Here is a 27,872-nt window from a genome sequence, read left to right on the forward strand (position 1 = left end):
ACCTAGAACTCAAGATCTCTCTGTACAACAATGTTCCTCAGAGTCCTATCATAAACTGTACACTTTCCTCATACCTTTGACCTCCTAAAGTACGACACCTCACACTTGGCAAGATGAAACTCCATCTCCATTTATTTGGCCATATTTCTACTTTTGGTAAATTTGTAAGTTGGTTTGCTAATGTCACATTTGCAAGGTCCAGTGAAAAGTTGTTCCGCCTGCCCTCCCTACAAATCACTTCATCAAAAGATTCAAAGGTTCAAAGTACATTTACTATGCATTACAAAACCGTGAGATTTGTCTTCCCACAGACAGCCACAAAATGAAGAAGACCATGGAGCCCATTCAAAGAAAAACATTAACCTCCCCCTCCCCAATCACAATAAAAAAAACAAACTGAGCAAACAGCAAAAAAAAAGCAAGTGAAGAACACAGAATATAAAACATCAAACCACAAAGTCATCGAAATAATCCAGGAATATTCAGTTCAGTTCAACCTAGCTTGGTGTCGTTCGTTGACTGCCAGCCACATGACATAGCAGTGCACTGAGGTAGTACGAGTGAAAACAATAAGAGGACGCAGAGTGAAGTGTAACAGTTGCAGAGAAAGTGCACTGCAGGCAGACAAGGTGCAAGGGCATAATGAGGTAGATTGTTGTGGATAAGGCTCAGCACATCACGGCTTGGTATGGCAACTGCCCTGCCAGTGACCAAGACAACAATCTCCTCTCTTGCCTCTCTCAATAACTAGTGATAGATACCATCAGGTCCTGGAGACTTATTCACCTTAAAATTCTTCATTAGACCCAACATCTCGACCTTCTTGCTATCAACATGTCCTGAAATATCTGCATGCCCATCTGAACTCATGAAGCCCCCATAAACTTCTCCTTGGTGGATGCCAATGTGATGTACGCATCTCCCACTTCCTCTAAACCCAGACCAAATTTCCCTTTGCTCATGAGTAGTCCCTCCTCTCCTCAGTTTTATTTTTAGACAACATTTCAACTTGCCAAAGACATTACATTACTCATTTTACCCCCGCTGATTCTCTGTTTTAAGTCCTAAAAGATTACAGATTAGCTTCATGTGTCACATGTACATCAAAATATGCAGTGAAATGCATAGATTACATCAAATCAAATCAATGAGGATTTCCCTCTGTGTGGAAAATCTGCTCCTTCACATTTACAGTACTGTGCAAAAGCAAAAGTCCGAGGCATATATATATGTGTGTGTGTGTGTGTGTGTGTGTGTGTGTGTGTGTATGTGTGTGTGTGTGTGTGTGTGTGTGTGTGTGTGTTTGGTGTATATACAAATATGCATCTATAAGAACATAAGAAATAGGAGCAGGAGTAGGTCAACAGTCATGGCTGATCTGGCCATGGACTCATCTCCACCTCCCTGCCTTTTCCTCAGAACCATTAATTCCCAACCTTGTCTTAAATATATTTACTAAGGTAACCTCTTCTGCTTCATTGGGCAGAGAATTCCACAGATTCACCACTCTGGGAAAAGCAGCTCCTCCTCATTTCCATCCTGAATCGTCTCCTAGTTCTAGTCTCACCTAGCAGTGGAAACAACTTTCCTGCCTCTATCGTATCTATTCCTTTCATAATTTTATATGTTTCTATGAGATCTCCACTCAATCTTCTGAATTCCAGCAAGTACAGTCCCAGGTGACTCAATCTCTAGCCCCCTCATCTCTGGAATCAACCTGGTGAACCTCCTCTGCACCACCTCTAAAGCCAGTATATCCTTCCTCAAGTAAGGAGACCAGTTCTGCACGAAGGGCGAACTCACCTATACCCTGTTGCAGCATAACCTCCCTGCTCTTAAATTCGATCCCTCTAGCAATGAAGGCCAACATTCCATTTGCCTTTTTGATAGCCTGCTGCACCCGCAAACCAGCCTTTTGGGATTCATACATAAGCACCCCCAAGTCTCTCTGCACAGCAGCATGCTGCAATTTTTTACCATTTAAATAATAATCTGATCTTTCATTTTTCCTTCCAAAGTGGACGACCTCACATTTACCAACATTGTACTCCATCTGCCAGACCCTTGTCCACTCACTTAACCTATCTATATCTCTCTGCAGACTCTCCGTATCTTCTGCACAATTTGCTTTTCCACTCAATTTAGTACCATCAGCAAACTTAGACACGCTACACTCAGAGCCCTCCCAGATCATTAATGTACATCGTGAACAGTTGCAGGCCTAGCACTGACCCCTGTAACACACTGTCCACCATCGATTGCCAACCAGAGTAACACCCATGTATCCCAACTCTCTGCTTTCTATTAGTCAACCAATCCTCCATTCATCCCAACCCTATGCACCCTTATCTTATGGATGTCTTTCATGTGGCACCTTATTGAACACCTTCTGGAAATCCAGGGTCCCTAAGACTTTGGCCAGTACTGTATTCGCCAATGTGGATCAGAGAGCGAATTTGTAAATCTGGCGGGAGCAAAGGATGTTAGGAATGGTGAGGGTGGAGGGTTCCAGGAGGGTGTGGGACAGGTGGCAGAGAAATTCCGGGATGGGGAGGTGGCGTGGGTGGAGACACACCCAGCTCTGAGACACAAGACAAGGCCATTTGATTCCAAACAATTGGTGTATTGATCATTACAGACTGTCTCCATGCTGCTTCCTGCTCCCTCCCCTCTCCCTTCTCTTTTTCCCAATGTTGATTCCCTTCTCCCTGCTCTCAGTCCACAATAGAGACCCGTATCAGGATCAGGCTTATCATCACTCATGCATGTCATGAAATTTGATTTTTATGTGGCAGCTGTGCAGGGCAATACATAAAATTACTACGGTACTGTGCAAAAGTCTTAATAATCTTAATATCCTTAATATTCTTCATGGAACACAACATCTCCACCTTCTTGCTGTCAAAATGTCCTGAAATATATACAGTTGATATATACTAGCTCTATATTATATTATATTATATTATATAGGCATCCGTTAGTCTCGTGAGACCATGGATTTGCGCCTTGGAAGGTTTCCAGGGCGTAGGCCTGGGCAAGGGTTGTATGGAAGATCGGCAGTTGCCCATGCTGCAAGTCTCCCCTCTACGCCACCGATGTTGTCCAAGGGATGGGCATTAGGACCCACACAGCTTGGCATCGGTGTCATTGCAGAGCAATGTGTGGTTAAGTGCCTTGTTCAAGGACACAACACGCTGCCTCAGCCAAGGCTCGAACTAGCGACCTTCAGATCACTAGATGAACCACTTGGCCACGCACCAACACTCTATACTATATACAGGCATATATACCAACTGTATATATGCACCAAAGAATTTTGCACAGTTCTGTATGTCTTTTGAATGTTGGAGGAAACCAGAGCACCCGGAGGAAACCCACACAGTCGTGGGGTAACATACAAACTCCTTACAGACAGTGAGAGGAACTGAACCGTGATCGGTGATCGTTACCGCTATAATGTGCTAACTGCTACACTACCGGGTTGCTCATTTCTAAAAGACCATAAGACATAGAGGCAGAATTAGGACATTTGGTCATTGAGTCTGTTCCGCCATTCAATCATGGCTGCTACTTTTTTATTCCCCTCCTCAGCCCCAATCCCCAGCCTTCTTCCCGTAACCTTTGATGTCGTGTCCAACCAACAACCTATCAAGTTCTGCCTTAAATACACCCAACAACCTGGCCTCCACGGCTGAATGTGGTAATAAATTCCACAAGTTCGCCATTCTCTAGCTAAAGAAATTTCTGCACCTCTCTGTTTTAAAAGGGTGCCTCTCTATCCTGAGGCTGTGCCCTCTTGTCCTAGACTCCCCCACCATGGGAAACATCCTCTCCACATCTACTCTGTCTAGGCCTTTCAACATTTGAAAGGTTTCAATGAGATCCCCCTTCATCCTCCTAAATTCTAGTGAGTACAAACCCAGGCTATCAAACATTCCTCATATGATAACCCTTTCATTTCTGGAAACATTCTTGTGAACCTCCTTTGAACCCTTTCCAATGCGAGCACGTCTTTTCTTAGATGAGGAGTCCAAAACTGTTCACAATACTCAAGGTAGGGCCTCACCAGTGCCTTATAATGCCTCAGCATTGCATCCCTGCTCTTGTATTCAAGACCTCTTGAAATGAATGCTAACATTGCATTTGCCTTCCTCACCACCGACTCTGCCTGCAGGTTAACCTTGAGGATGTTCTGCACAAGGACTCCCAAGTCCTTTTGCATCTCAGAACTTTGGATTTTCTCCCCATTTAGAAAATAGTCCACACATTTATTTCTAGGACCAAAGTACATGACCACGCATTTTCCAACGTTGTATTTCATTTGCCACTTACTTGCCCATTCTCCCAATCTGTCCAAGTCCTTCTCATGCCAGCCTGTTTCCTCAACACTACCTGCCCCTCCACCAATCTCCGTATCATCTGCAAACTTAGAAACAAAGCCATCTATTCCATCATCTAAATCATTGATATACAGCATAAACATAAGCGGTTCCAACACCAACCCCTGCAGAACACCACTAGTCACTGGAAGCCAAACAGAAAAGGATCCTTTTATTCCCACTTGCTGTCTCCTACCAATCAGCCATGCTCTAACCATGCCAGCAACTTTCCTGTAATACCATGGACTCTTAACTTGGTAAGCAGTCTCATTTGTGGCAACTTGTCAAAGGCCTTCTGAGAGTCCAAATGTACAATGTTCACTACATCCCCTTTATCTATACTGCTTGTAATCTCTTCAAAGGATTCCAACAGGTTTGTCAGGCAAGATTTTCCCTTAAGGAAACCATGCGGACTTTGTCCTATCTTGTCCTGTGTCACAAGTACTCCATAACCTCATCCTTAACAATTGACTCCAACATTTTTCCAACCACTGAGGTCAGGCGAACTGGTCTATAATTTCCTTTCTTCTGCCTCCCTCCTTACTTAAAGAGTGGAGTAACATTTGCAATTTTCCAGTCCTCTGGCACAATGCCAGAGTCTAATGATTTTTGAAAGATCATTTCTAATGCCACCACAATCCCTACCGCTAGCCCTTTCATAACCCTAGGATGCAGTTCACCCTAGGACTTATGTATCCTTAGATCTTTCAGCTTTTTGAGCACCTTGTAATAGTCTTGTAATAGTAAGAGCACTCACATCTAGCACAACGCTAGTGTCTTCCACGGTGAAGACAGATGCAAAGTACTCATTTAGTTCTTCAGCCATCTCCTTGTCCTCCGTTATTATTTCTCCTGCCTCATTTTCTAGCGGCCCTTTATCCACTCTCATCGCTCTTTCATTTTTTACATACTTGATGAAGCTTGTTATTATCCAGTTTGATATTGTTTGCTAGCTTCCTTTCATATTTCATCTTTTGCCTCCTAATGATTCATTTAGTTGCTATCCGTAGGTTTTTAAAAGCTTCCCAATCCTCTAACTTCCTGCTATTTTTTGCTTTGTTGCATGCCTTCTCTTTTGCTTTTACATTAGCTTTGACTTCCCTTTTAAGCCACGGTTGTACTATTTTGCCATTTGAGTATCTCTTTGATTTTGGAATACATGTGTCCTGCACCTTTCTCATTTTACCCAGAAACTCACACCATTGCTGCTCTACTGTCATCCCTGCCGGCATCTCTGTCCAACTTACTTTAGCCAACTCCTTTCTTATACCACTGAAATACTGCTATGTCAGACTTTATTTTCTCCCTACCAAATTTCAAGTTGAACTTAATCATATTGTGATCACTGCCTCCGAAGGGTTCTTTTACCTTAAGCTCCCTAGTCACCTCCGTTTCATTACACAACACTCTATCCAGTATAGCTGGTCCCCTAGTAGGCTCAATGACAAACTGCTCTAAAAAGCCATCTCATCGGCATTCGACAAACTCACTCTCTTGAGAGCCATTACCAACCCAATTTTCCCAATCGACCTGCATGTTAAAATCTCCCATGATAATCATAACATTGCCCTTTTGACTCGCCTTTTCTGTTTCCGGTTGTAGTTTCTGATCCACATCCCAGCTACCATTGGGAGGCCTGTATATAACTGCCATCGGGGTCCTTTTACCTTTGCAATTTCTAAACTGACCCCACAAGAATTCAACATCTTCCAATCCTACGTCACAGCTTTCTAATGACTTGATGACATCCTTTACCAGCAAAGTCATGCTACCCCCTCTGCCTACCTTCCTATACATCCAATACAATGTCTAACCTTGGACATTCAGCTCCCAACTGTAGCCATCCTTCAGCCATGATTCAGTGATGGCCATAACATCATACCTGACACTCTGTAATAGTGCAACAAGGTCATCCACCTTATTTTTTGTACTTCATGTACTGAGATAGAACACTTTGAGTCTGTATTTGCTACCCTTTTTGATTCTGCATCCCTAATGCACAGATACTCACCCTGCTGGCTGAAATTTTGTCTTGACATCTGTCTGCCCTTCCTGACAGGCTGACTGCATGCTATCTTTATTTTTTTTACCATCTGTCCCATTCTGAGTCCCATCACTCCAGTTCCCACCCCCTGCCAAATTTGTTTAAAACCGCCCCTTTTCTACAAGTCATACCTCTCCCAGAAGAGATCCCAATGATCCAAGAACCTGAAGCCCTGTCCCCTGCTCCAGCCACGCAGCCACATATTTATCTGCCAAATCATCCTGTTTCTACCCTCACTGGTATGTGGCGCAGGCAGCAATCCAGAAATTACTATCTTGGAAATCCTGCTTCTCAGCTTTCTACCTAGCTCTCTAAGTTCTCTCTTCATGACCTCGTTGCTTTTCCTTCCTATGTCATTGGTACCAATATGTACCAAGACATCTGGCTGCTCCCCCTCCCTCTCCAAAATGGTGTGGACACAATCCGAGACATCCCTGACCCTGGCCCCTGGAAGGCAACATACCATCTGGGTGTCCCGTTCACATCCACAGAATCTCCTGTTTGTTGCTCTGAGTATTGAGTCCCCAATTACTACCACTCCCCTCTTCTCCCTCTTTCCCTTCTGCACCACGGACCCATGCTCAGTGCCAGTAACTTGGTCTCCATGGCATTCTCCTGGGGGTGTCATCCCTTACAACAGTATCCAAAATGGTATTATTGAGGGGAGTGGCCTTTTCGCATTTCCATTTGTCCTGACAGTCACCCAGCTGCTTGCTTCTTGCAGCTTAGGGGCAACTACTTCCCTGGAACTCTGATTGATCATCTCCTCTCTCTCCCGTACAAGCTGAAGCTGAGGATATCTGCAAAACAGGATGCCTCAAAAAGGCAGCATCCATGATTAAGGACTTCCATCACCCAGGATGTGCTCACTTCTCTTTGCTTGGTACCAATGACATAGGAAGGAAAAGCAAAGTGGTCCTGAAGTTCAGAATGGCAAAAACATCTCCTCCACGATCTCCATCAGCGCAGGTGCACCACAAGGCTGTGTGCTTAGCCCCCGGCTCTATTCACTCTACACTTATGTCTGCATGGCTAAGCATGGCTAAGCATTCCAACACCATATACAAGTTTGCTGGTGACACCACTATTGTGGACTGTATCAAAGGTGGTAAGGAATCAGCATACAAGAGGGAGATTGAAAGTTTGGCTGAATGGTGTCATAACAACAACCTCTCACTCAGTGTCAGCAAGACAAAGGAACCGATTGTACAATTCAGGAGAGGGAAAGCAGAGGTCCATGAGACAGTCGTCATTGGGGAATCAGAGGTAGAGAGGGTTACCAACTTTAAATTCTTGGGTGTCACTATTTCACAGGACCTGTCCTGGACCCAGCATATAAACACAATTGTAGAGAAAGCACAGCAACACCTCTACTTCCTGAGGAGTCTGTGGACATTTGGCAAGTCATCAAAAACTCTAACAAACTTCTATAGATGTGTGGTGGAGCGTGTATTGATTGGCTGCATCACAGCCTGGTGTGGGGATACCAATGTCTTTGAACATAAAATCCTGCAAAAGGTAGTGGATTTGGCCCAGCACATCACTGGAAAAGGCCTCCCAACCATTGAGCACATCAACATGAAACACTGTTGTAGGAAAGCAGCATCCATCATCAGAGATCCTCACCACCCAGGCCATGCTTCAGTCTCACTGCTGCCATCAGGTAGAAGATACAAGAGCCTCAGGACTCACACCACCAGGTTCAAGAACGGTTTCTACCCCATCAACAATCAAGCTGTTGAACAGAAGGGGATCTACACTCACTTGCCCATCCATCGAGATGCTCTCACACACCCAAAGATCTCACTTTAAGGACTCATTATCTTGTTATTTCATGTTCTCATTATTTATTGCTATTTATTATATTTGCATTTGCACAGTTTGTTGTCTTCTGGTTGATCTTTCATTGAACCTGCTTACAGTTACTATTCTATAAATATGCTGAGTATGCCCACAGAAAAATGAATCTCAGGATTATATGTGGTGGCATCTATGTACTTTAATAACAAACTTTGAATCATTGCCGATTCTCTTCACTCTTAGTCCCAATCTTCTGCCTTTCCCCCATATCCCTTTATGCCCCGACCAATCAAGAATCTATCAACCTCTGCCTTAAATATATTTAATGTCTTGACCGTCAAGTGCCTGTGGCAACAAATTCCACAGATTCACCACTCTCTGGCTAAAGAAATTTCTCTTTGTCTCTGTGCTAACTGGATGTCCCTCTATTCTGAGGCTGTGCCCTCTGGTCCTAGACTCCTCCACCATCGGAAGCATCCTCTCCACATCCACTCTATCAAGGCCTTTCAACATTCAATAGCTTTCAATGAGATTTCCCCTCATTCTTCTGAATTCCTGTGAGTACAGGCCCAGAGACATCAAACAGTCCTCATATGGTAACCCTTTCATTTCCGGAATCATTCTCGTGAACCTCCTCTGAACCCTCTCCAATGCATTGTACTGCTGTCACAAAACAACAAATTTTATGACATATGCCAGTGATATTAAACCTGATTCCGATTCTGCTCTCTCTAAGTAATCCATCTGGCTTGTGAAAGGCAACTGAAGGAGGTGAAGGATGATTACAAGGTTTTCTGGAAAGGGAAGGCAACTAATGGTGATGGGTTTGCAACAAAGAACCAACTAGTCAGTCAATTCTCTGAACTTCCTGTGGGGATCAGTGAACCTCTCATCTGTTTTGTGCTTGCCAACAACCAGGTGGCAAACATTGTGGGTGCTTATGCACCAACTTTGGACTCACATGAGAATTTAATAAAAGGATAAGGTAGATAAGATAATTCTCTGAGGGGACTACAATCCCAGGGTTTGCTGGGACTTCAAACTTTGGAAAGGTCCCATAGGAAAGGAAGATATTGGCAACATCAACTCAAATGGAGTAATACTTCTCACCATATACTAATAATAACAATAACAATAAAGCATAAAATGAGGAAGACAAACCAATCCTCATAGAGGGATCAGAAGTGGAGAGAGTGAGCAGCTTCAAGTTCCTGGGTGTCAAGATCTCTGAGGATCTAACCTGATCCCAACATACTGACGTAGCTATAAAGAAGACAAGTTGGCAGCTATATTTCACTTAGGAGTTTGAGGAAATTTGGTTTGGTTTGTCACCTAAAACACTCAATGTACTGTTGTTCCATCACTGTCTGGTATGGGGGGGGGGGAGCTACACAGGATTGAAAGAAACTACAGAAAGCTGTAAAATTATTCAGCTCCATCTTGGGTACCAGCCTCTGTAGTATCCAAGACATCTTCAAGAAATGGTGTCTCAAAAGGCGGTGTCCATTATTCAGCACCCCCACCACCCAGGGCATGCCCTTTTCTCACTGTTACCATCAGGTAGGAGGTACTGAAGCCTGAAGGCACACATTCAGCGATTCAAGAACAGCTTCTTCTCCTCTGCTATCTGATTTCTAAATGGACATTGAACCTATGAACACTACCTTATTACTTTTTTTGTTTTTATATTATTTCTGTTGTTGCACTATTTTTATTTAACTATTTAATATACACACATATATACCTACTCTAATGACTTACTGATTTATTTATTTATTTCTGTAGTATTTCCTGTTATGGACGAAATGGATATCTAACGAGGATGTCATGAACAGAGCAAACACAAAAAGAGAAATAATGTATGAGATCATGAAAAGGCAATGTAACTTCATTGGACATACCATTAGGAAAGAGGAGTTAGAATGCACGGTAATTATGGGAAAGGTTGAAGGGAAGAAAGCAAGAGGAAGGCAAAGACAAATGATGATGGAGACAGCAGGAAATGAATACCAATGAACTGATCCACTTGACCCGAAACAGGAGTGTGTGGGCCATGGCAGTCAAAGCTCAAACTGGGCATGGCACCTGATGATGATGATGATGATAGTATTTTGTATTGCATTGTACTGCTGCTTAATATTGAACCTGATTCTGATTCGAAAGTCACCACTGTCCCAGTAGTAATATCTGTAACTGGTACCATCCCAAAGTCACTACACAATAGCATTAAATAATTAGGGCTACCCAGTGATATATCTATGTAAATCTTCAGAAAGCCGTAATAGAATAGTCAGAAAATTCCTAGCGAATGAGAAGTGCATGTGCTTGACTATGTCCATACCTCAAGTTTTACCAGCTTGAGCTGAGAAAAAATAAAACTAATAATAATAATAAAGAACCAAAAAAGAACAACCACTATTATCAAAATAAACCGAGGCATTTTTCAAGACGACTCTCTAAACTCACTATGGTTCTATCTAGCTTTAAACCCACTCTCTAATTTACTAAATTGGGTATAAAATCAGAAACAACTAAACAAATTATACCTTGACACACCTAGAAGTAAAAATATAACAAAGTCAAGAAACACTTTCACTATACCCATTCTTTTAACATATTTTTTGACATGATATCTTGGTCTGAAACCAATCTGGATAATTTACAGAGAAAAATAAGAATCAAAATGACAACTTTTAGAAATCACAGTTAGATTAACACTACCTAAAACAGAAGGAGGAAGAGGAATAACAGATATTAAAAATCTACACAACAGTCAGATAAAACTTCGAAGAACACACACAAAATGCTGGTGGAACGCAATAAGCCAGGCAGCATCTATAGGAAGAAGTACAGTCGACGTTTCGGGCCGAGACCCTTCGTCAGGACTAACTGAAAGAAGAGATAGTAAGAGATTTGAAAGTGGGAGGGGGAGGGAGAGATCCGAAATGATAGGAAAATACAGGAGGGGGAGGGATGAAGCTAAGAGCTGGAAAGTTGATTGGCAAAAGGGATACAGAGCTGGAGAAGGGAGAGGGTAATGGGATGGGAGGCCTGGGGAGAAAGAAAGGGAGAGGGGAGCACCAGACGAAAATAGAGAGCAAGCAAGGAGTTATTGTGAGAGGGACAGAGAGAGAAAAAATTGAGAGAAAAAAAAGGAAAAAATAATCAATACATACATAAATAAATAAGGGATGGGGTAAGAAGGGGAGGAGGAGTATTAACAGAAGTTAGAGAAATCAATATTCATGCCATCAGGTTGGAGGCTACCCAGACGGAGTATGAGGTGTTGTTCCTCCAACCTGAGTGTGGCTTCATCTTTACAGTAGAGGAGGCCGTGGATAGACATATCAGAATGGGAATGGGATATGGAATTAAAATGTGTGGCCACTGGGAGATCCTGCTTTCTCTGGCGGAGAGCGTAGGTGTTCAGCGAAACGGTCTCCCAGTCTACATTGGGTCTCACCAATATAAAGAAGGACGCAGTATATCACCCCAGCCGACTCACAGGTGAAGTGTCGCCTCACCTGGAAGGACTGTCTGGGGCCCTGAATGGTGGTGAGGGAGGAAGTGTAAGGGCATGTGTAGCACTTGTTCCGCTTACAAGGATAAGTGCCAGGAGGGAGATCAGTGGGGAGGGATGGGGGGGGACGAATGGACAAGGGAGTCATGTAGGGAGCGATCCCTGCGGAAAGCAGAAAGAGGAGGGGAGGGAAAGATGTGCTTGGTGGTGGGACCCTGTTGGAGGTGGCAGAAGTTACGGAGAATTATATGTTGGACCCGGAGGCTGGTGGGGTGGTAGGTGAGGACAAGAGGAACCCTATCCCTAGTGGGGTGGTGGGAGGATGGAATGAGAGCAGGTGTACGTGAAATGGGAGTTTGAGAGCAGAGTTGATGGTGGAGGAAGGGAAGCCCCTTTCTTTAAAAAAGGAAGACACCTCCTTCATCCTGGAATGAAAAGCCTCATCCTGAGAGCAGATGTGGCAGAGACATTGAGAGAAGGGGATGGCATTTTTGCAAGAGACGGGGTGGGAATAGGAATAGTCCAGGTAGCTGTGAGAGTCCACAGGCTTACAGTAGACATCAGTAGATAAGCTGTCTCCAGAGATAGAGGCAGAAAGATCAAGAAAGGGGAGGGAGGTGTCGGAAATGGACCAGGTAAACTTGAGGGCAGGGTGAAAGTTGGAGGCAAAGTTAATGAAGTCAACCAGCTCAACATGCATGCAAGAAGCAGCGCCAATGCAGTCGTCGATGTAGCGAAGGAAAAGTGGGGGACGGACTCCAGTATAGGCTTGGAATATGAACTGTTCCACAAAGCCAACAAAAAGGCAGGCATAGCTGGGACCCATATAGGTGCTCATGGCACCCTTCAAAGAATATATTTTCATCAACGAAAATGGGATTCAGTACTCACTCCACACAAGCATGTGCAATTCTGATAAGAAGTACACACCACTAAACTTAAATAACAGCACAACTCAGAATAATGAAGAAATTATCACTGTGACCCCCCACCCCCCCTATGGAAGACATCCCCACAATCTGAACAGCCTGGATGTCGACAAGAAAGCATCGAACACTTGGCTCAGAGCTGGAGACTCTTCCCAGAAAGAGAAGGATTCCTTGTGGCAACAGTGGACCAGGTAGTTGACACAAAAATGATCAAAAATACATAATGAAAGACCAACAGATTCAAGATGATAAATGTAGAAAATGCCAAGAAAAACAAGAAACAATCTAACCCATTACAGGATCCTGCAGCAGTTTAAATCAATCTGATTACTTACACAGGCACAATCAAGTGGCAAACATCATTCACCAAAATCTTGCTTTAAAATACAAACACATAAAAGGCACCATACCTTACTAAATACAAGGCTGATCCAGTTTTAGACTCAGAGTTCTACAAAGCATATTACAGATAGGACAATTCAAAATAACCAGCCAGTTATAATAATGCAGGATAAACAAGCAAGAACAACTTACTTAACAGACATAGCCATTCCAAACACACATTAGAACATTAGAAAGTCTTTGATAAGAACAGGCCAACAAAGCTTGCCAAATTCCTATTCACATAGTGTGTTGAAATAACTATCGACTATAGATTTGAAAGTTTCTAAGGCACTGCTCTCAACTACACAACCAGGTAGTTTGTTCTGGGTGTCCACAACTCACTGTGTAAAGAAATGCTTCCTGATGTAAGTCTGAAATCTCCCTTTAACCAGTCTTCACCTATGGCTCCGCGTCCTTGATGATGGATTAATTTTTAATTAGCAACTGGCATCCATCTTAATTATACCATTAATAATTTTAAACACTTCTATCCTGTCTCCTCTCATTCTACATCTACTTTGGCTAAAAAGATTTCATCCTTTCAGTCCTTCTTCATAGCTCATACCCTGTAGACCTGGAATGAGTCTAGTCGCCCTTTTCTGGACTTTCTCCAGTGCCTTCACATCATTCACACAATATGGAGACCAAAATTGTACACAGGGTTCGAGGTGTGACCTCACAAGTACATTATCGAGCTTAAGGAGAACGTCTTTTGACTTGAACTCCACTGAGTAAATCATATAGCCCAACATTCTATTAGCCTTCCTAATCGCTTCTGTGCACTTTAAACAACCTCATTCTTCTCTACACTTACTAGCATACTGCTAATATCTTTGCAGGTGAATACTTAGCAAAACATATGTTCTTCTCTGCATAATTTAACACCCCATTACTCCTAATACACTTCCTTGATTTTGCTTTTACTACTAAAGTATGGAAAAAAATCTCTTAGGGTCAACCTTGGCATTATCTGGTATATCCTTCTCAACTTGCCTTTTGGCATTCCGAATTTCCCTCCTGACTATAGCTCTCATATTTTTCTATGCCCTATGGTTACTATTTTTCAGTATTCCTTATGTAGCTGTCTTTTCTTCAATCATTTTCATGCATATCTTTATTCATCCATACCATACAGAAATCATTAAGTGAAAAACACCAGAAATATGCTGCATTGAAAGAGGAAATTGCAAAGTTTGGAACATGACCAGGGTATACATTGTCACAATAGTAATATCTACAAATGGTGTCATCCCTAAGGCTCTACACAACAGCATTAAACAATTAGGCCTACACAACAATATCTATGTAAATCTTCAGAAAGCCACAATATTAAACACCACTAGAATAGTCCGAAAGTCCCTAGCAATTGACAAATGAGTGTGTTTGGCTATGCTCGTACCTCAGGTTTTATCAGCTTGAGCTGAGAGAAAATAAATAATAATAATGTTCACGTATTGATAGAATACGTTTCATACAGACGATGTGTGTAAGATGATGAGAGGCATTGATCATGTGGATAGTCAGAGGCTTTTTCCCAGAGCTGGAAATGGTTGCCACAAGAGGACGCAGGTTTAAGGTGCTGGGGAGTACGTACAGAGGAGATGTCAGGGGTAAGTTTTTTAGCAGAGAGTGATGAGTGCGTGGAATGGAATGCCAGCAACGGTGGTGGAGATGGATACCATAAGACCATAAAACAAAGGAGCAGATGTCGGCCATTCGGCCCATCGAGTCTGCTCCACCATTTTATCATGAGTTGATCCATTCTCCCATTTAGTCCCACTCCCCCGCCTTTGCACCATAACCTTTGATGCTCTGGCTACTCAAATACCTATCAATCTCTGCCTTAAATACACCCAATGACTTGGCCTCCACTGCCGCCTGTGGCAACAAATTCCATAGATTCACCACCCTCTGGCTAAAAAAAATCTCTTCGCATCTCTGTTCTGGGTGGGCGCCCTTCAATCCTTAAGTCATGCCCTCTCGTACTAGACTCCCCCACCATGGGAAACAACTTTGCCACATCCACTCTATCCATGCCTTTCAACATTCGAAATGTTTCTATGAGGTCCCCCCTCATTCTTCTAAACTCCAAGGAGTACAGTCCAAGAGTGGTCAAACGTTCCTCATATGCTTACCCTCTCATTCCCAGAATCATTCCAGTGAATCTTCTCTGAACCCTCTCTAACATCCTTTCTTAAATAAGAAGCCCAAAACTGCCCACGGTACTCCAAGTGAGGTCTTACCAGTGCCTTATAGAGCCTCAACATCACGTCCCTGCTCCTATACTCTATTCTTATAGAAATGAATGCCAACATTGCATTCGCCCTCTTCACCACCAACTCAACTAATGTGGATAAATGTGAGGTTATCCACTGTGGTGGCAAGAACAGGAAGGCAGATTACTATCTGAATGGTGTCAAGTTAGGAAAAGGGGAAGTACAATGAGTTCTAGGTGTCCTTGTTCATCAGTCACTGAAAGTAAGCATGCAGGTACCTTAGGCAGTGAAGAAAGCTAATGACATGTTGGCCTTCATAACAAGGGGAATTGAGTATAGGAGCAAAGAGGTCCTTCTGCAGTTGTACAGGGCTCTGGTGAGACCACACCTGGAGTATTGTGTACAGTTTTGGTCTCCAAATTTGAGGAAGGACATTCTAGCTACTGAGGGAGTGCAGCATAGGTTCACCAGGTTAATTCCCGGGGTGGCAGGACTGTCATATGTTGAAAGATTGGAGCGACTGGGCTTGTATACACTGGAATTTAGAAGGATGAGAGGGGATTTGATTGAAACATATAAGATTACTAAGGGATTGAACATGCTAGAGGTGGGAAACATGTTCCCGATGTTGGGGGAGTCCAGAACCAGAGGCCACAGTTTAAGAATAAGGGGTAGACAATTTAGAACGGAGTTGAGGAAAAACTTTTTCACACAGAGGTTTGTGGTTCTGTGGAATGCTCTGTCTCAGAAGGCAGTGGAGGCCAATTCTTTGTGTAACATTCAGTTATATTGGCTCGTATAAGTCTAGGGGAAATCCCACCCAGCACCTGCCTCAACACTCCCCACAGGGTCGGTTGCCACCCGAATCAAGCCCAAACATCAATCATCAGCCAGCACACCCAGTAAATTTTAACAAGTACACTTTATAGATATTATTAATTCTACAACATTAATAAAAATTCGATACAGAAAGGGAAGTAATGAAAAAAAAAGTGCCAACATTTATCAAAGTCCAAGTTCTTCACACGCAACCGTTGGAGCTCAATCGATTCTGGACGACCACCCGACTCCTGGGACCACCCGAAGTGATCGACCGGAGCCTTTCCGCACGTCCGCCGTCCTCCCCATCTCTCCTCCGACTCCCCGCCAAAACCCCGTTCCCAGTCATATGAGACAGCATTGTATCCGAAAACAAAATGATACATGACTACCCATTGGTTAATAGCACCCTGCTATCTATAATAACCCAAGCAACTGTCTAGTTAGAGACTTTCTCAGCATTCCCCAGTATAACATAACAAAGAAGCCATTTTAAATTTAACAAAAAAGAAAGACCCCATACATGTGGATTCTTTCAAGAAAGAGTTAGATAGAGCTCTCAAAGATAGCGGAGTCAAGGGATATGGGGAGAAGGCAGGAAAAGGGTACTGATTGTGGATGATCAGCCATGATCACACTGAATGGTGGTGCTGGCTCAAAGGGCTGAATGGCCTACTCCTGTACCTATTGTCTATTGTCAACCTGGAGGTTAACCTTAAGGGTATCCTGCACGAGGACTCCGAAATCCCATTGCATCTCAGAACTTAGAATTCTCTCCCCATTTAAATAATAGTCTGCCCGTTTATTTCTTCTGCCAAAGTGCATAACCATATACTTTTCAACATTGTGTTTCATTTGCCACTTCTTTGCCCATTCTCCCAATCTATCCAAGTCTCTCTGCAGACTCCCTGTTTCTTCAGCACTACCGGCCCCTCCACCTAGGATTGGGTCTTTTAAGAGACTTTTGGATAGGTACATGGAGCTTAGAAAAATAGAGGGCTATAGGTAAGCCTAGTAATTTCTAAGGTAGGGACATGTTCGGCACAACTTTGTGGGCCGAAGGCCCTGTATTGTGCTGTAGGTTTTCTATGTTTCTGTGTAAGTGCTTTACAATGGGATAAAGTGTAAATTTGAAAATGAAAGGTAAAAAGATGTAAGTAAACAGGTTTTGAGTGGGTGTTTAAAAGTGTCTTCCCTTATGACTTTGCATCTGTTATAGTTTTAAGTTTATGTGCTAAGCACAGTCTGTGCTGATCTTAGAGAAGGTTAAAAGGTCGGCACAACATTGTGGGCCAAAGGGCCTGTACTGAGCTGTAATGTTCTGGTTCTATGTTTTAACAGGAAAACCTTGAATGAAATAGCACAAAATAAAGAGAGTATTGGCTACCAGTGGAGAGCACGTCACTTGTCTGAGAAAAGCGCAAAAAAAACCAGTGACTGTTTTATTTTTCTTGCAACCAAGGAAGGATTTGCGGCAAGAATAAAATTCCTTTCCTCGATCTGAGGTCATTAAGTTGGTGCTGTAAGAATTTCCAACAGGTCCCAGTTGGATAACTTTTCACAATAAACTAGAATATGTACATCGCTCTAAACCCTTGCCTGCTGCGACTTGGACAGGACTGTTACAGCTTGTACACTCAGCTCTCAATCATTGCCACCGGGTACAAACTGCGGTGGGAAAACAGATCTCATTTTTTATGAAAGCGCAAATCTTACTTTCCACAGCCTTCCCCTGGCGACCTTTACAAGCAGCGTCAGATCAAAGCCAGGATGGGGAAAAATTGTCCTTCATTCCGTCTCCCACCTCAACTTTACCTGTACCATCCTCTGTCCCTCATCTCATCCTCTTCCCCCCATAATGTTACAATGGGTCTCAGTGTACCCTCGGTGGTCTTGATGTTGTGACTGCTCCCTTTCTCTCTCTCTCCTTCCTCTGTGTGTGGCCCACACATACTTTATACACCATCCCTTATAACCAACGACCGTCTGAATTAGAGTCTGCGTTACACCACTCCGGCCCTCCACGTCTGACCTGATCGTTACAGCTTCTCATGCGCAACCAACTCCTGTCATTTTTCACTCCTTTCCTTTATAGTCATAGAATACTACAGCAAAGAAACAGGCCATTTGGCCCTTCTAGTTTGTACTGACCTGAACAGAAACTGCACCTGGACCATAGTCCTCCATACCCTCCCATCCAAGCATTTCTTCTCTTAAATATTGCATTCAAACCCACATCCACCAAATCCACACTCGTTCCACACTCAACCTCTGAGTGAAGAATCCCCCTCTCAGATTCCCCTCACACTAAACCCATGGCCTCCAGAGCCATAGAGCACTGCAGCACAGAATCAGGCAATTCGACCCACCTAGTCCATGCCAAATTGTTAATCTAAGGAATTGTAGCAGCAAAACAAAACTAAAATCAAAACAAAACAATGCCGCTAGCCTGTGACCACCGCAGTGTTGTTCGACTTGCCCAGCGTGCTTCCAGCCCAATGACTGCTCCAAATGTCGAATCCCTTATTCGCAATTAGTGAACATACAATCTTAAAGTGATGAATGTAAGTGTACCTAAGTGGAAGTTAAACACTATTCAGCGTTATCTCAGCAGTCAGCAAAAGGTATGACCTCCACTAGTTCCAAACTACAATCTGCTCCAGAAATAAGAATATGTAACTAATTCCTTTTGCTACCACGCCCCCACTCACGTGACTAGTTACCATAATAAACACACAACACAGAGTGCAATGCAGATAGAGAACAGATGCGTGGCTCTAATACTAGATACATCGACCTAAACCTGGAGCACAGCCCTCCATACCCATCTCAACAGAAGAACATATGAACATAAGAAATAGGAGCTGGAGTAGGCCATCCGGCCCATCAAGCCTGCCCCTCCATTCAATAAGATCGTGGCTGATCTGTCCGCAAACTCAACTCCATAAATGTACCCATTCAAATATTTCTTAAGACATTGGAATTGACCCCACATCCATCATCAGGGTCTCCCACCACCCAAGCCATGCTGTCTTCTCACTGCTGCCATCAGGAAGGTGGTACAGGAGCCTCAGGACCCACACCACCAGGTTCGGGAACAATTATTACCCCTCAACCATCAGGCTCTTGAACCAGTGGGGATAATTTCATTCAACTTCACTTGCCCCATCATCGAAATATTCCCACAGCCAATGGACTCACTTTAATGGACACTTTATCTCTCATGTTCTCAATATTTATTTATTTATTTTTTTATTATTTCGTTTTCTTTTGTATTTGCAGTTTGTTGTCTTTTGCACATTGGTTGCTTGTCCGTCCCATTGGGTGCGGTCTTTCATTGATTCTCTTCTGTTTCTTGGATCCTCATGAGAAAATTAATCTCAGGGTTGTAAATGCTGACATATACGTACTTCGATAATAAATTTACTTTGAATATGACTATAGGGCAATAATCCATAAATGGACCACACCCTTGGTGAAAATGTTGCCCTTCAATTTCCTTTTAAATCTCTCCCCACTCACCTTAAACCCATGTCCTCTAGTTCCTGACGGGGCGCCACGGCTGCGTAGCAATTAATGTGATGCTGTTACAGCTCAGAGTAGTGGAGTTCGGAGTTCGACTCTGACATCCTCTGTAAGAAAGTTTGTACGTTGTGTGTGTGTGACTCTGTGTGTGTGTGTGTGTGTGTGTGTGTGTGTTTCCCCCAGGTGCTCCGGTTTACCCCCACATTCCGAAGATGTACCAGTTAGAAAGTGAATTGGGTGTATTAAATTGTCCTTTGTTGAGATTAGCATTAAATTGCTGGTGCAGCTCGTTGGATGGGAAGAGCCTGTTCTGCACTGTATCTCATACCTGGGAAAAGGGCAGTGTGCACTCCCCCATCTATGCTTCATGTTTTAATGCATCTTCATACGATCAGCCCTGATTCTGCACTCCAATAAATCATGTCGCACACTGCAGTGGCAACAGAGCAGCAAGAGGCAAGCCGAGGCTGACATCTCAAACACAAAATACTCTGCAGATGCTGGGTTCAAAGCAACACTCCCCCCACTTTCTTTATAGGGCCTCTGCCCCTTCCCTCTTCAGTCCTGACGAAGGGTTCCGGCCGAAAATGTTGACTGATCTATTCCACAGATGCTGCCCGGCCTGCTGAGTTCCTCCAGTGTGTTGTGAATGAGGCTGACATCTCATCAGTGGCTGCAGGCAGATACTCAGAAATCCTTTCATTACTGGACCTTTCTTCCCCAGACGGCCTGTAGGTGTGTGTCTCATTCTGCAGCCTGAAGCCATCTCCATTTTTGAGCCGGACCTGTTCCCTTTGGTTCTGCCATACAGTACTGTACAAAAGTCCTAGGCACAAATAAATATACAGTATATATAGGCATCCATTAGTCTTGTGAGACCATGGATTTGCGCCTTGGAAGGTTTCCAGGGCGCAGGCCTGGGCAAGATTGTATGGAAGACTGGCAGTTGCCCATTCTGCAAGTCTCCCCTCTCCACGACATCAATGTTGTCCAAGGGAGGGGCACTAGGGCCGACACAGCTTGGCACTGGTGTCGTCGCAGAGCACTGTGTGATTAAGTGCCTTGCTCAAGGACACAACATATTGCTTCAGCTGAGGCTCAAACTAGTGACCTTCAGATCACTAGACCGACGCCTTAACCACTTGGCCACGCGGCTATTCTGTATATACAGCTAAGGTGACTAAGACGTTTGCACAGTACAGTAATAATTTTATGTATTGTACTGTACTGCTTTCACAAAAAAACAACAAATTTCATACTGTACGTGAGTGATGATAAACCTGATTCTGATATGGGTCTCTGTTGTGGACTGAGAGTGGGAAGGGGGCAGGGAGAGGGGAATCATGGTTGGGAAAAGGGGAAGGGAGAGGGGAGGGAGCAGGAAGCATCAGAGAGACATTCTGTAACTGTTTGGAATCAAATGACCTTGCCTGGTGTCTCAGGGCTGGGTGTGTCCACACCAGTATCACCACCCCACCCCTGGCACCCCTTCTCTGCCCCCCATCCCTCAACCCTCCCGCGACAATCCACCCTCACCATTCCCAACATGCTTTGTTCCCACCAAATTTACAAACTCACTCTTCACTCCACGTCGACTAATACAGTACAATGCAGAAGTCTCAGTCACTCTAGTTGTATTTCCGTGCCTAAGACCTTTGCACAGTAATGTAGATCAGGCTGGGACGATCCCTAACACCTTGGCTCTGACCTCAGCCCTTGGTGTCTGTGCAATATCTGAGCTCAGCCACATTTTGATCGTTCTACCCATCACAACAATGGCCCTCAGAGAATTCCGTTATAGTTGAAGGAACCATGTATCCCATCAGGACTTCGCACAGCAACATCACTCCATGAATTGGCCCCGCTGCCCTGCACTGACCCACAGTCTCCAAACTAATCTTACTGCCCCGCTCTCTCCCACAGTCCTGTGTCGGTCCACAAACTAATCTCACTGTCCCACTCTATCCTACGCTCCTGTATTAGTCCCACACTGCCCACTCTATCCCCACACTAATCCCACACTGCTCACTCTATCCCCACACTAATCCCACTGCCCACTCTATCCCCACACCAATCCCACACTGCCCACTCTATCCCCACACTAATCCCACTGCCCACTCTATCCCCACACTAATCCCACACTGCCCACTCAATCCCCACACTAATCCCACTGTCCACTCTATCCCCACACTAATCCCACTGCCCCACTCTATCCCCACACTAATCCCACTGCCCCACTCTATCCCCACACTAATCCCCACACCAATCCCACTGCCCACTCTATCCCACACTAATCCCACTGCCCCACTCTATCCCCACACTAATCCCACTGCCCCACTCTATCCCCACACTAATCCCACACTGCCCACTCTATCCCCACACTAATCCCACTGCCCCACTCTATCCCCACACTAATCCCATTGCCCCACTCTATCCCCACACTAATCCCACACTGCCCACTCTACCCCCACACTAATCCCACTGCCCACTCTATCCCCACACTAATCCCACACTGCTCACTCTATCCCCATACTAATCCCACTGCCCCACTCTTCCCCACACTAATCCCACTGCCCCACTCTATCTCCACACTAATCCCACTGCCCCACTCTATCCCCACACTAATCCCATTGCCCCACTCTTCCCCACACTAATCCCACTGCCCCACTCTATCTCCACACTAATCCCACTGCCCCACTCTATCCCCACACTAATCCCATTGCCCCACTCTATCCCCACACTAATCCCACTGCCCACTCTATCCCCACACTGCCCACTCTATCCCCACACTAATCCCACTGCCCCACTCTATCCCCACACTAATCCCACTGCCCCACTCTATCCCCACACTAATCCCATTGCCCCACTCTATCCCCACACTAATCCCACTACCCACTCTATCCCCACACTAATCCCACTGCTCACTCTATCCCCACGCTAATCCCACACTGCCCACTCTATCCCCACACTAATTCCACTGCCCCACTCTATCCCCACATTAATCCCACTGCCCCACTCTATCCCCACACTAATCCCATTGCCCCACTCTATCCCCACACTAATCCCACTACCCACTCTATCCCCACACTAATCCCACTGCCCCACTCTATCCCCACACTAATCCCACTGCTCACTCTATCCCCACACTAATCCCACACTGCCCACTCTATCCCCACACTAATTCCACTGCCCCACTCTATCCCCACATTAATCCCACTGCCCCACTCTATCCCCACACTAATCCCATTGCCCCACTCTATCCCCACACTAATCCCATTGCCCCACTCTATCCCCACACTAATCCCACACTGCCCACTCTACCCCCACACTAATCCCACTGCCCACTCTATCCCCACACTAATCCCACACTGCTCACTCTATCCCCATACTAATCCCACTGCCCCACTCTTCCCCACACTAATCCCACTGCCCCACTCTATCTCCACACTAATCCCACTGCCCCACTCTATCCCCACACTAATCCCACACTGCCCACTCTATCCCCACACTAATCCCACTGCCCCACTCTATCCCCACACTAATCCCATTGCCCCACTCTATCCCCACACTAATCCCACACTGCCCACTCAATCCCCACACTAATCCCACTGTCCACTCTATCCCCACACTAATCCCACTGCCCCACTCTATCCCCACACTAATCCCACTGCCCCACTCTATCCCCACACTAATCCCCACACCAATCCCACTGCCCACTCTATCCCACACTAATCCCACTGCCCCACTCTATCCCCACACTAATCCCACTGCCCCACTCTATCCCCACACTAATCCCACACTGCCCACTCTATCCCCACACTAATCCCACTGCCCCACTCTATCCCCACACTAATCCCATTGCCCCACTCTATCCCCACACTAATCCCACACTGCCCACTCTACCCCCACACTAATCCCACTGCCCACTCTATCCCCACACTAATCCCACACTGCTCACTCTATCCCCATACTAATCCCACTGCCCCACTCTTCCCCACACTAATCCCACTGCCCCACTCTATCTCCACACTAATCCCACTGCCCCACTCTATCCCCACACTAATCCCATTGCCCCACTCTTCCCCACACTAATCCCACTGCCCCACTCTATCTCCACACTAATCCCACTGCCCCACTCTATCCCCACACTAATCCCATTGCCCCACTCTATCCCCACACTAATCCCACTGCCCACTCTATCCCCACACTGCCCACTCTATCCCCACACTAATCCCACTGCCCCACTCTATCCCCACACTAATCCCACTGCCCCACTCTATCCCCACACTAATCCCATTGCCCCACTCTATCCCCACACTAATCCCACTACCCACTCTATCCCCACACTAATCCCACTGCTCACTCTATCCCCACGCTAATCCCACACTGCCCACTCTATCCCCACACTAATTCCACTGCCCCACTCTATCCCCACATTAATCCCACTGCCCCACTCTATCCCCACACTAATCCCATTGCCCCACTCTATCCCCACACTAATCCCACTACCCACTCTATCCCCACACTAATCCCACTGCCCCACTCTATCCCCACACTAATCCCACTGCTCACTCTATCCCCACACTAATCCCACACTGCCCACTCTATCCCCACACTAATTCCACTGCCCCACTCTATCCCCACATTAATCCCACTGCCCCACTCTATCCCCACACTAATCCCATTGCCCCACTCTATCCCCACACTAATCCCATTGCCCCACTCTATCCCCACACTAATCCCACACTGCCCACTCTACCCCCACACTAATCCCACTGCCCACTCTATCCCCACACTAATCCCACACTGCTCACTCTATCCCCATACTAATCCCACTGCCCCACTCTTCCCCACACTAATCCCACTGCCCCACTCTATCTCCACACTAATCCCACTGCCCCACTCTATCCCCACACTAATCCCATTGCCCCACTCTTCCCCACACTAATCCCACTGCCCCACTCTATCTCCACACTAATCCCACTGCCCCACTCTATCCCCACACTAATCCCATTGCCCCACTCTATCCCCACACTAATCCCACTGCCCACTCTATCCCCACACTGCCCACTCTATCCCCACACTAATCCCACTGCCCCACTCTATCCCCACACTAATCCCACTGCCCCACTCTATCCCCACACTAATCCCATTGCCCCACTCTATCCCCACACTAATCCCACTACCCACTCTATCCCCACACTAATCCCACTGCTCACTCTATCCCCACGCTAATCCCACACTGCCCACTCTATCCCCATCTAATTCCACTGCCCCACTCTATCCCCATCTAATTCCACTGCCCCACTCTATCCCCACACTAATCCCATTGCCCCACTCTATCCCCACACTAATCCCACTACCCACTCTATCCCCACACTAATCCCACTGCCCCACTCTATCCCCACACTAATCCCACTGCTCACTCTATCCCCACACTAATCCCACACTGCCCACTCTATCCCCACACTAATTCCACTGCCCCACTCTATCCCCACATTAATCCCACTGCCCCACTCTATCCCCACACTAATCCCATTGCCCCACTCTATCCCCACACTAATCCCACTACCCACTCTATCCCCACACTAATCCCACTGCCCCACTCTATCCCCACACTAATCCCACTACCCACTCTATCCCCACACTGCCCACTCTATCCTCACACTAATCCCACTGCCCCACTCTATCCCCACACTAATCCCATTGCCCCACTCTATCCCCACACTAATTCCACTACCCACTCTATCCCCACACTAATCCCACTGCCCCACTTTATCCCCAGAGCTGTGTACAATCTGGAACACTGAAACACTGGCAACTATTTTGCCAAAGACAGCGTTGTGGTTTGGTACGGCAACTGCTCTACACCTGACCACAAGAAAGTTGTGAATACAGCCCAGTCCATTATGGAAAACAGGCACATCTCTGTCTACACCACTTACTGCCTCAGTAAAGCAGCCGGCAGAATCAAATAATCCCCCCCCCAACCCCTCTCCCACTGGATAGAAAAGACTGAAAGCACGTACCACCAGGCTCGAGGGTGTCATATGTGCTGCTGTAGTAAGATATGAATCAGACCTCTCCTATACCGAAAGGTGGACTCTTGCCCTCTCAGCCTAACTCATCACAGCCCTTACACCTTATTGTCTGTCTGCACTGCTCCTCCACTATATCTGCAACACTTTACTCTGCATTCTGGTCTATGACCTCGAGGTACTCTCTGAGCTGAGGGGAGAGTGCTAATGTACTTCGCATCCAGAAGACCTTCAAACAACAGCTTTTCACCGGACCTCACGGGAGGCCCTCCGTTGGGCAGCGTGGCCCATGGGTATTGCGTCCCAGCTGTCTACGTTAAATGCGTTCCAGTCCCCAAGCCAGGCCAGTACGAGATGGAGAGCAAGCTGTTGCCCATGCAGCAGGCAGCAGAAGCCGATACAGTCTGGCACCAGTGGAGCTGCCAGTCACCTTTGAACTCCATGTAGGATTGCTTAGGGACTCCAGCTCCGGATTTTCCTTGGGGTTTACTCCCGAAGCCTGCCCCATGAGTGGCAGCACATGGCGGCACAGATTTGATATCAGAGATCAGAGTGTACCTCACACACATGACAGCCGCAAGTGAATAACGACAACATTATCCTTTGGCAGTGGTGGGCTCACGGGAGGGCTCAGACTCTGATGTGGAAGATGTACTGAACAATAAAACCTACCGGAGAAACTGTCCTTGTCCATAGCAATCAGGTCCCTGGCCTGATACATGTAACATCGCAGATGATATCTCGTCCCACCTGAAAACAGAACAGGAGATGGTGTCACACAGGAGACCGCAGATGCTACAATCTGGAGCAACAAACAATCTGCTGGAGGAACTCAGCAGGGGACCGAGGGGCGGGGGGAGAGTAGAGATTATTGACTCGCTCCATCACAGTCTGACATGGAAACACCAAAGTCAAAGTAAAATTTATTATCAGAGTACATTCGTGTCACCACACACAACCCTGAGAATCTTTTTCCTGCAGGCGTACTTAGCAAATCTATAGAACAGGATCAATGAACAACAAACTGTGCAAATGCAGATATAAATAAATAGCAATAAATAACAAGCATGAAATAACAAGATGAAAGCATCCTTAAATAGGTGTAGCTGCACCCTTTTGTTCAAGAGCCGGATGGCTGAGGGGTAGTAACTGTTCTTGAACCTGGTGGTGTGAGCTTTGAGGCTCCTGATGGCAGCGATGAGAAGAGAGCATGACCTTGGTGGTAGGGTGGTAGGTGGTGATGGATGCTGCTTTCATGTAGATGTGCTCAATGGTAGGGAGGGTTTTACCCGTGATGTACTGGGCCGAATCCACTATCTTTTGTGGGATTTTCCACGCAAAGCCATTTGTGTTCCCATACCAGGCTGTGATGTAGCCAGACATCTATAGAAGTTTGCCAAGGTTTTTGATGACATGCTGAATCGCTGCAGATTCCTGAGGAAGTAGATTTTCTTCGCAGTTAGATTTATATGATGGGTCCAGGACAGGTCTTCTGAGATAGTAACACCTAGGAATTTAAAGTTACTGACCCTCTCCACCCCTGATCCTACAATGATAACTGGCATGTGAACCTTTGATTTCCCTTTCCTACAGTCTACAATCAGTGAGAGGTTGGTGTTATGACACCACTAAGCTAAACTTTAATCTCCCCCCTGTATACTGATTCAGCATGCCCTTTGATACAGCCCACAACAGTGGTGTCATCAGCACACTTGTATAGGCTTTGGAGCTGTGCTTTGTCACACAGTCATAGGTGTAATGCCCTTGAATGGAAAATCCTACAAAAAGTCGTGGGTACGGCCCAGTCCATTGCGGGTAAAACCCTCCCTACCATTGAGCACATCTACATGAAGGCAGCATCCATCACCACCTACCACCCTACCACCAAGGTCATGCTCTCTTCTCATCGCTGCCATCAGGAGCCTCAAAGCTCACACCACCAGGTTCAAGAACAATTACTACTCCTCAGTCAGAAGCTCTTGAACCAGTGGGGGATAATGTCACTTGCCCCATCACTAAAATGTTCCCACAACCAATGGACTCACTTTCAAGGATGCATCATCTCATGGTCTCAATATTTATTGCTTATTTATTTATAGTATTTTATTATTATTTCATCTTTTTTTACAGCATTTGCACAGTCTTCTACACGCTGGTTGAACGTCTCAGTTGGGCGGTCTTTCATCGATTCTATTATGGTTATTATTCTATAGATTTA

General features: G+C 45.5%; 1 protein-coding gene across 6 annotated transcripts in view; it reads right to left on the reverse strand.

Moving 5' to 3' along the window:
* Nucleotides 1–27,872, reverse strand: part of dysf (dysferlin, limb girdle muscular dystrophy 2B (autosomal recessive)) — a 391,959-nt gene that overhangs the window by 156,091 nt on the left and 207,996 nt on the right. For all 6 annotated transcript variants that reach the window (XM_072256784.1, XM_072256786.1, XM_072256783.1 and 3 more), the window contains one exon: nucleotides 26,327–26,404. In XM_072256784.1, the coding sequence (XP_072112885.1) occupies nucleotides 26,327–26,404 (78 nt within the window). The remainder of the gene's footprint in view (nucleotides 1–26,326; nucleotides 26,405–27,872) is intronic.

The sequence above is a fragment of the Mobula birostris genome, chromosome 4 (genome assembly GCF_030028105.1).
Source record: "Mobula birostris isolate sMobBir1 chromosome 4, sMobBir1.hap1, whole genome shotgun sequence".
NCBI lineage: Eukaryota > Metazoa > Chordata > Chondrichthyes > Myliobatiformes > Myliobatidae > Mobula > Mobula birostris.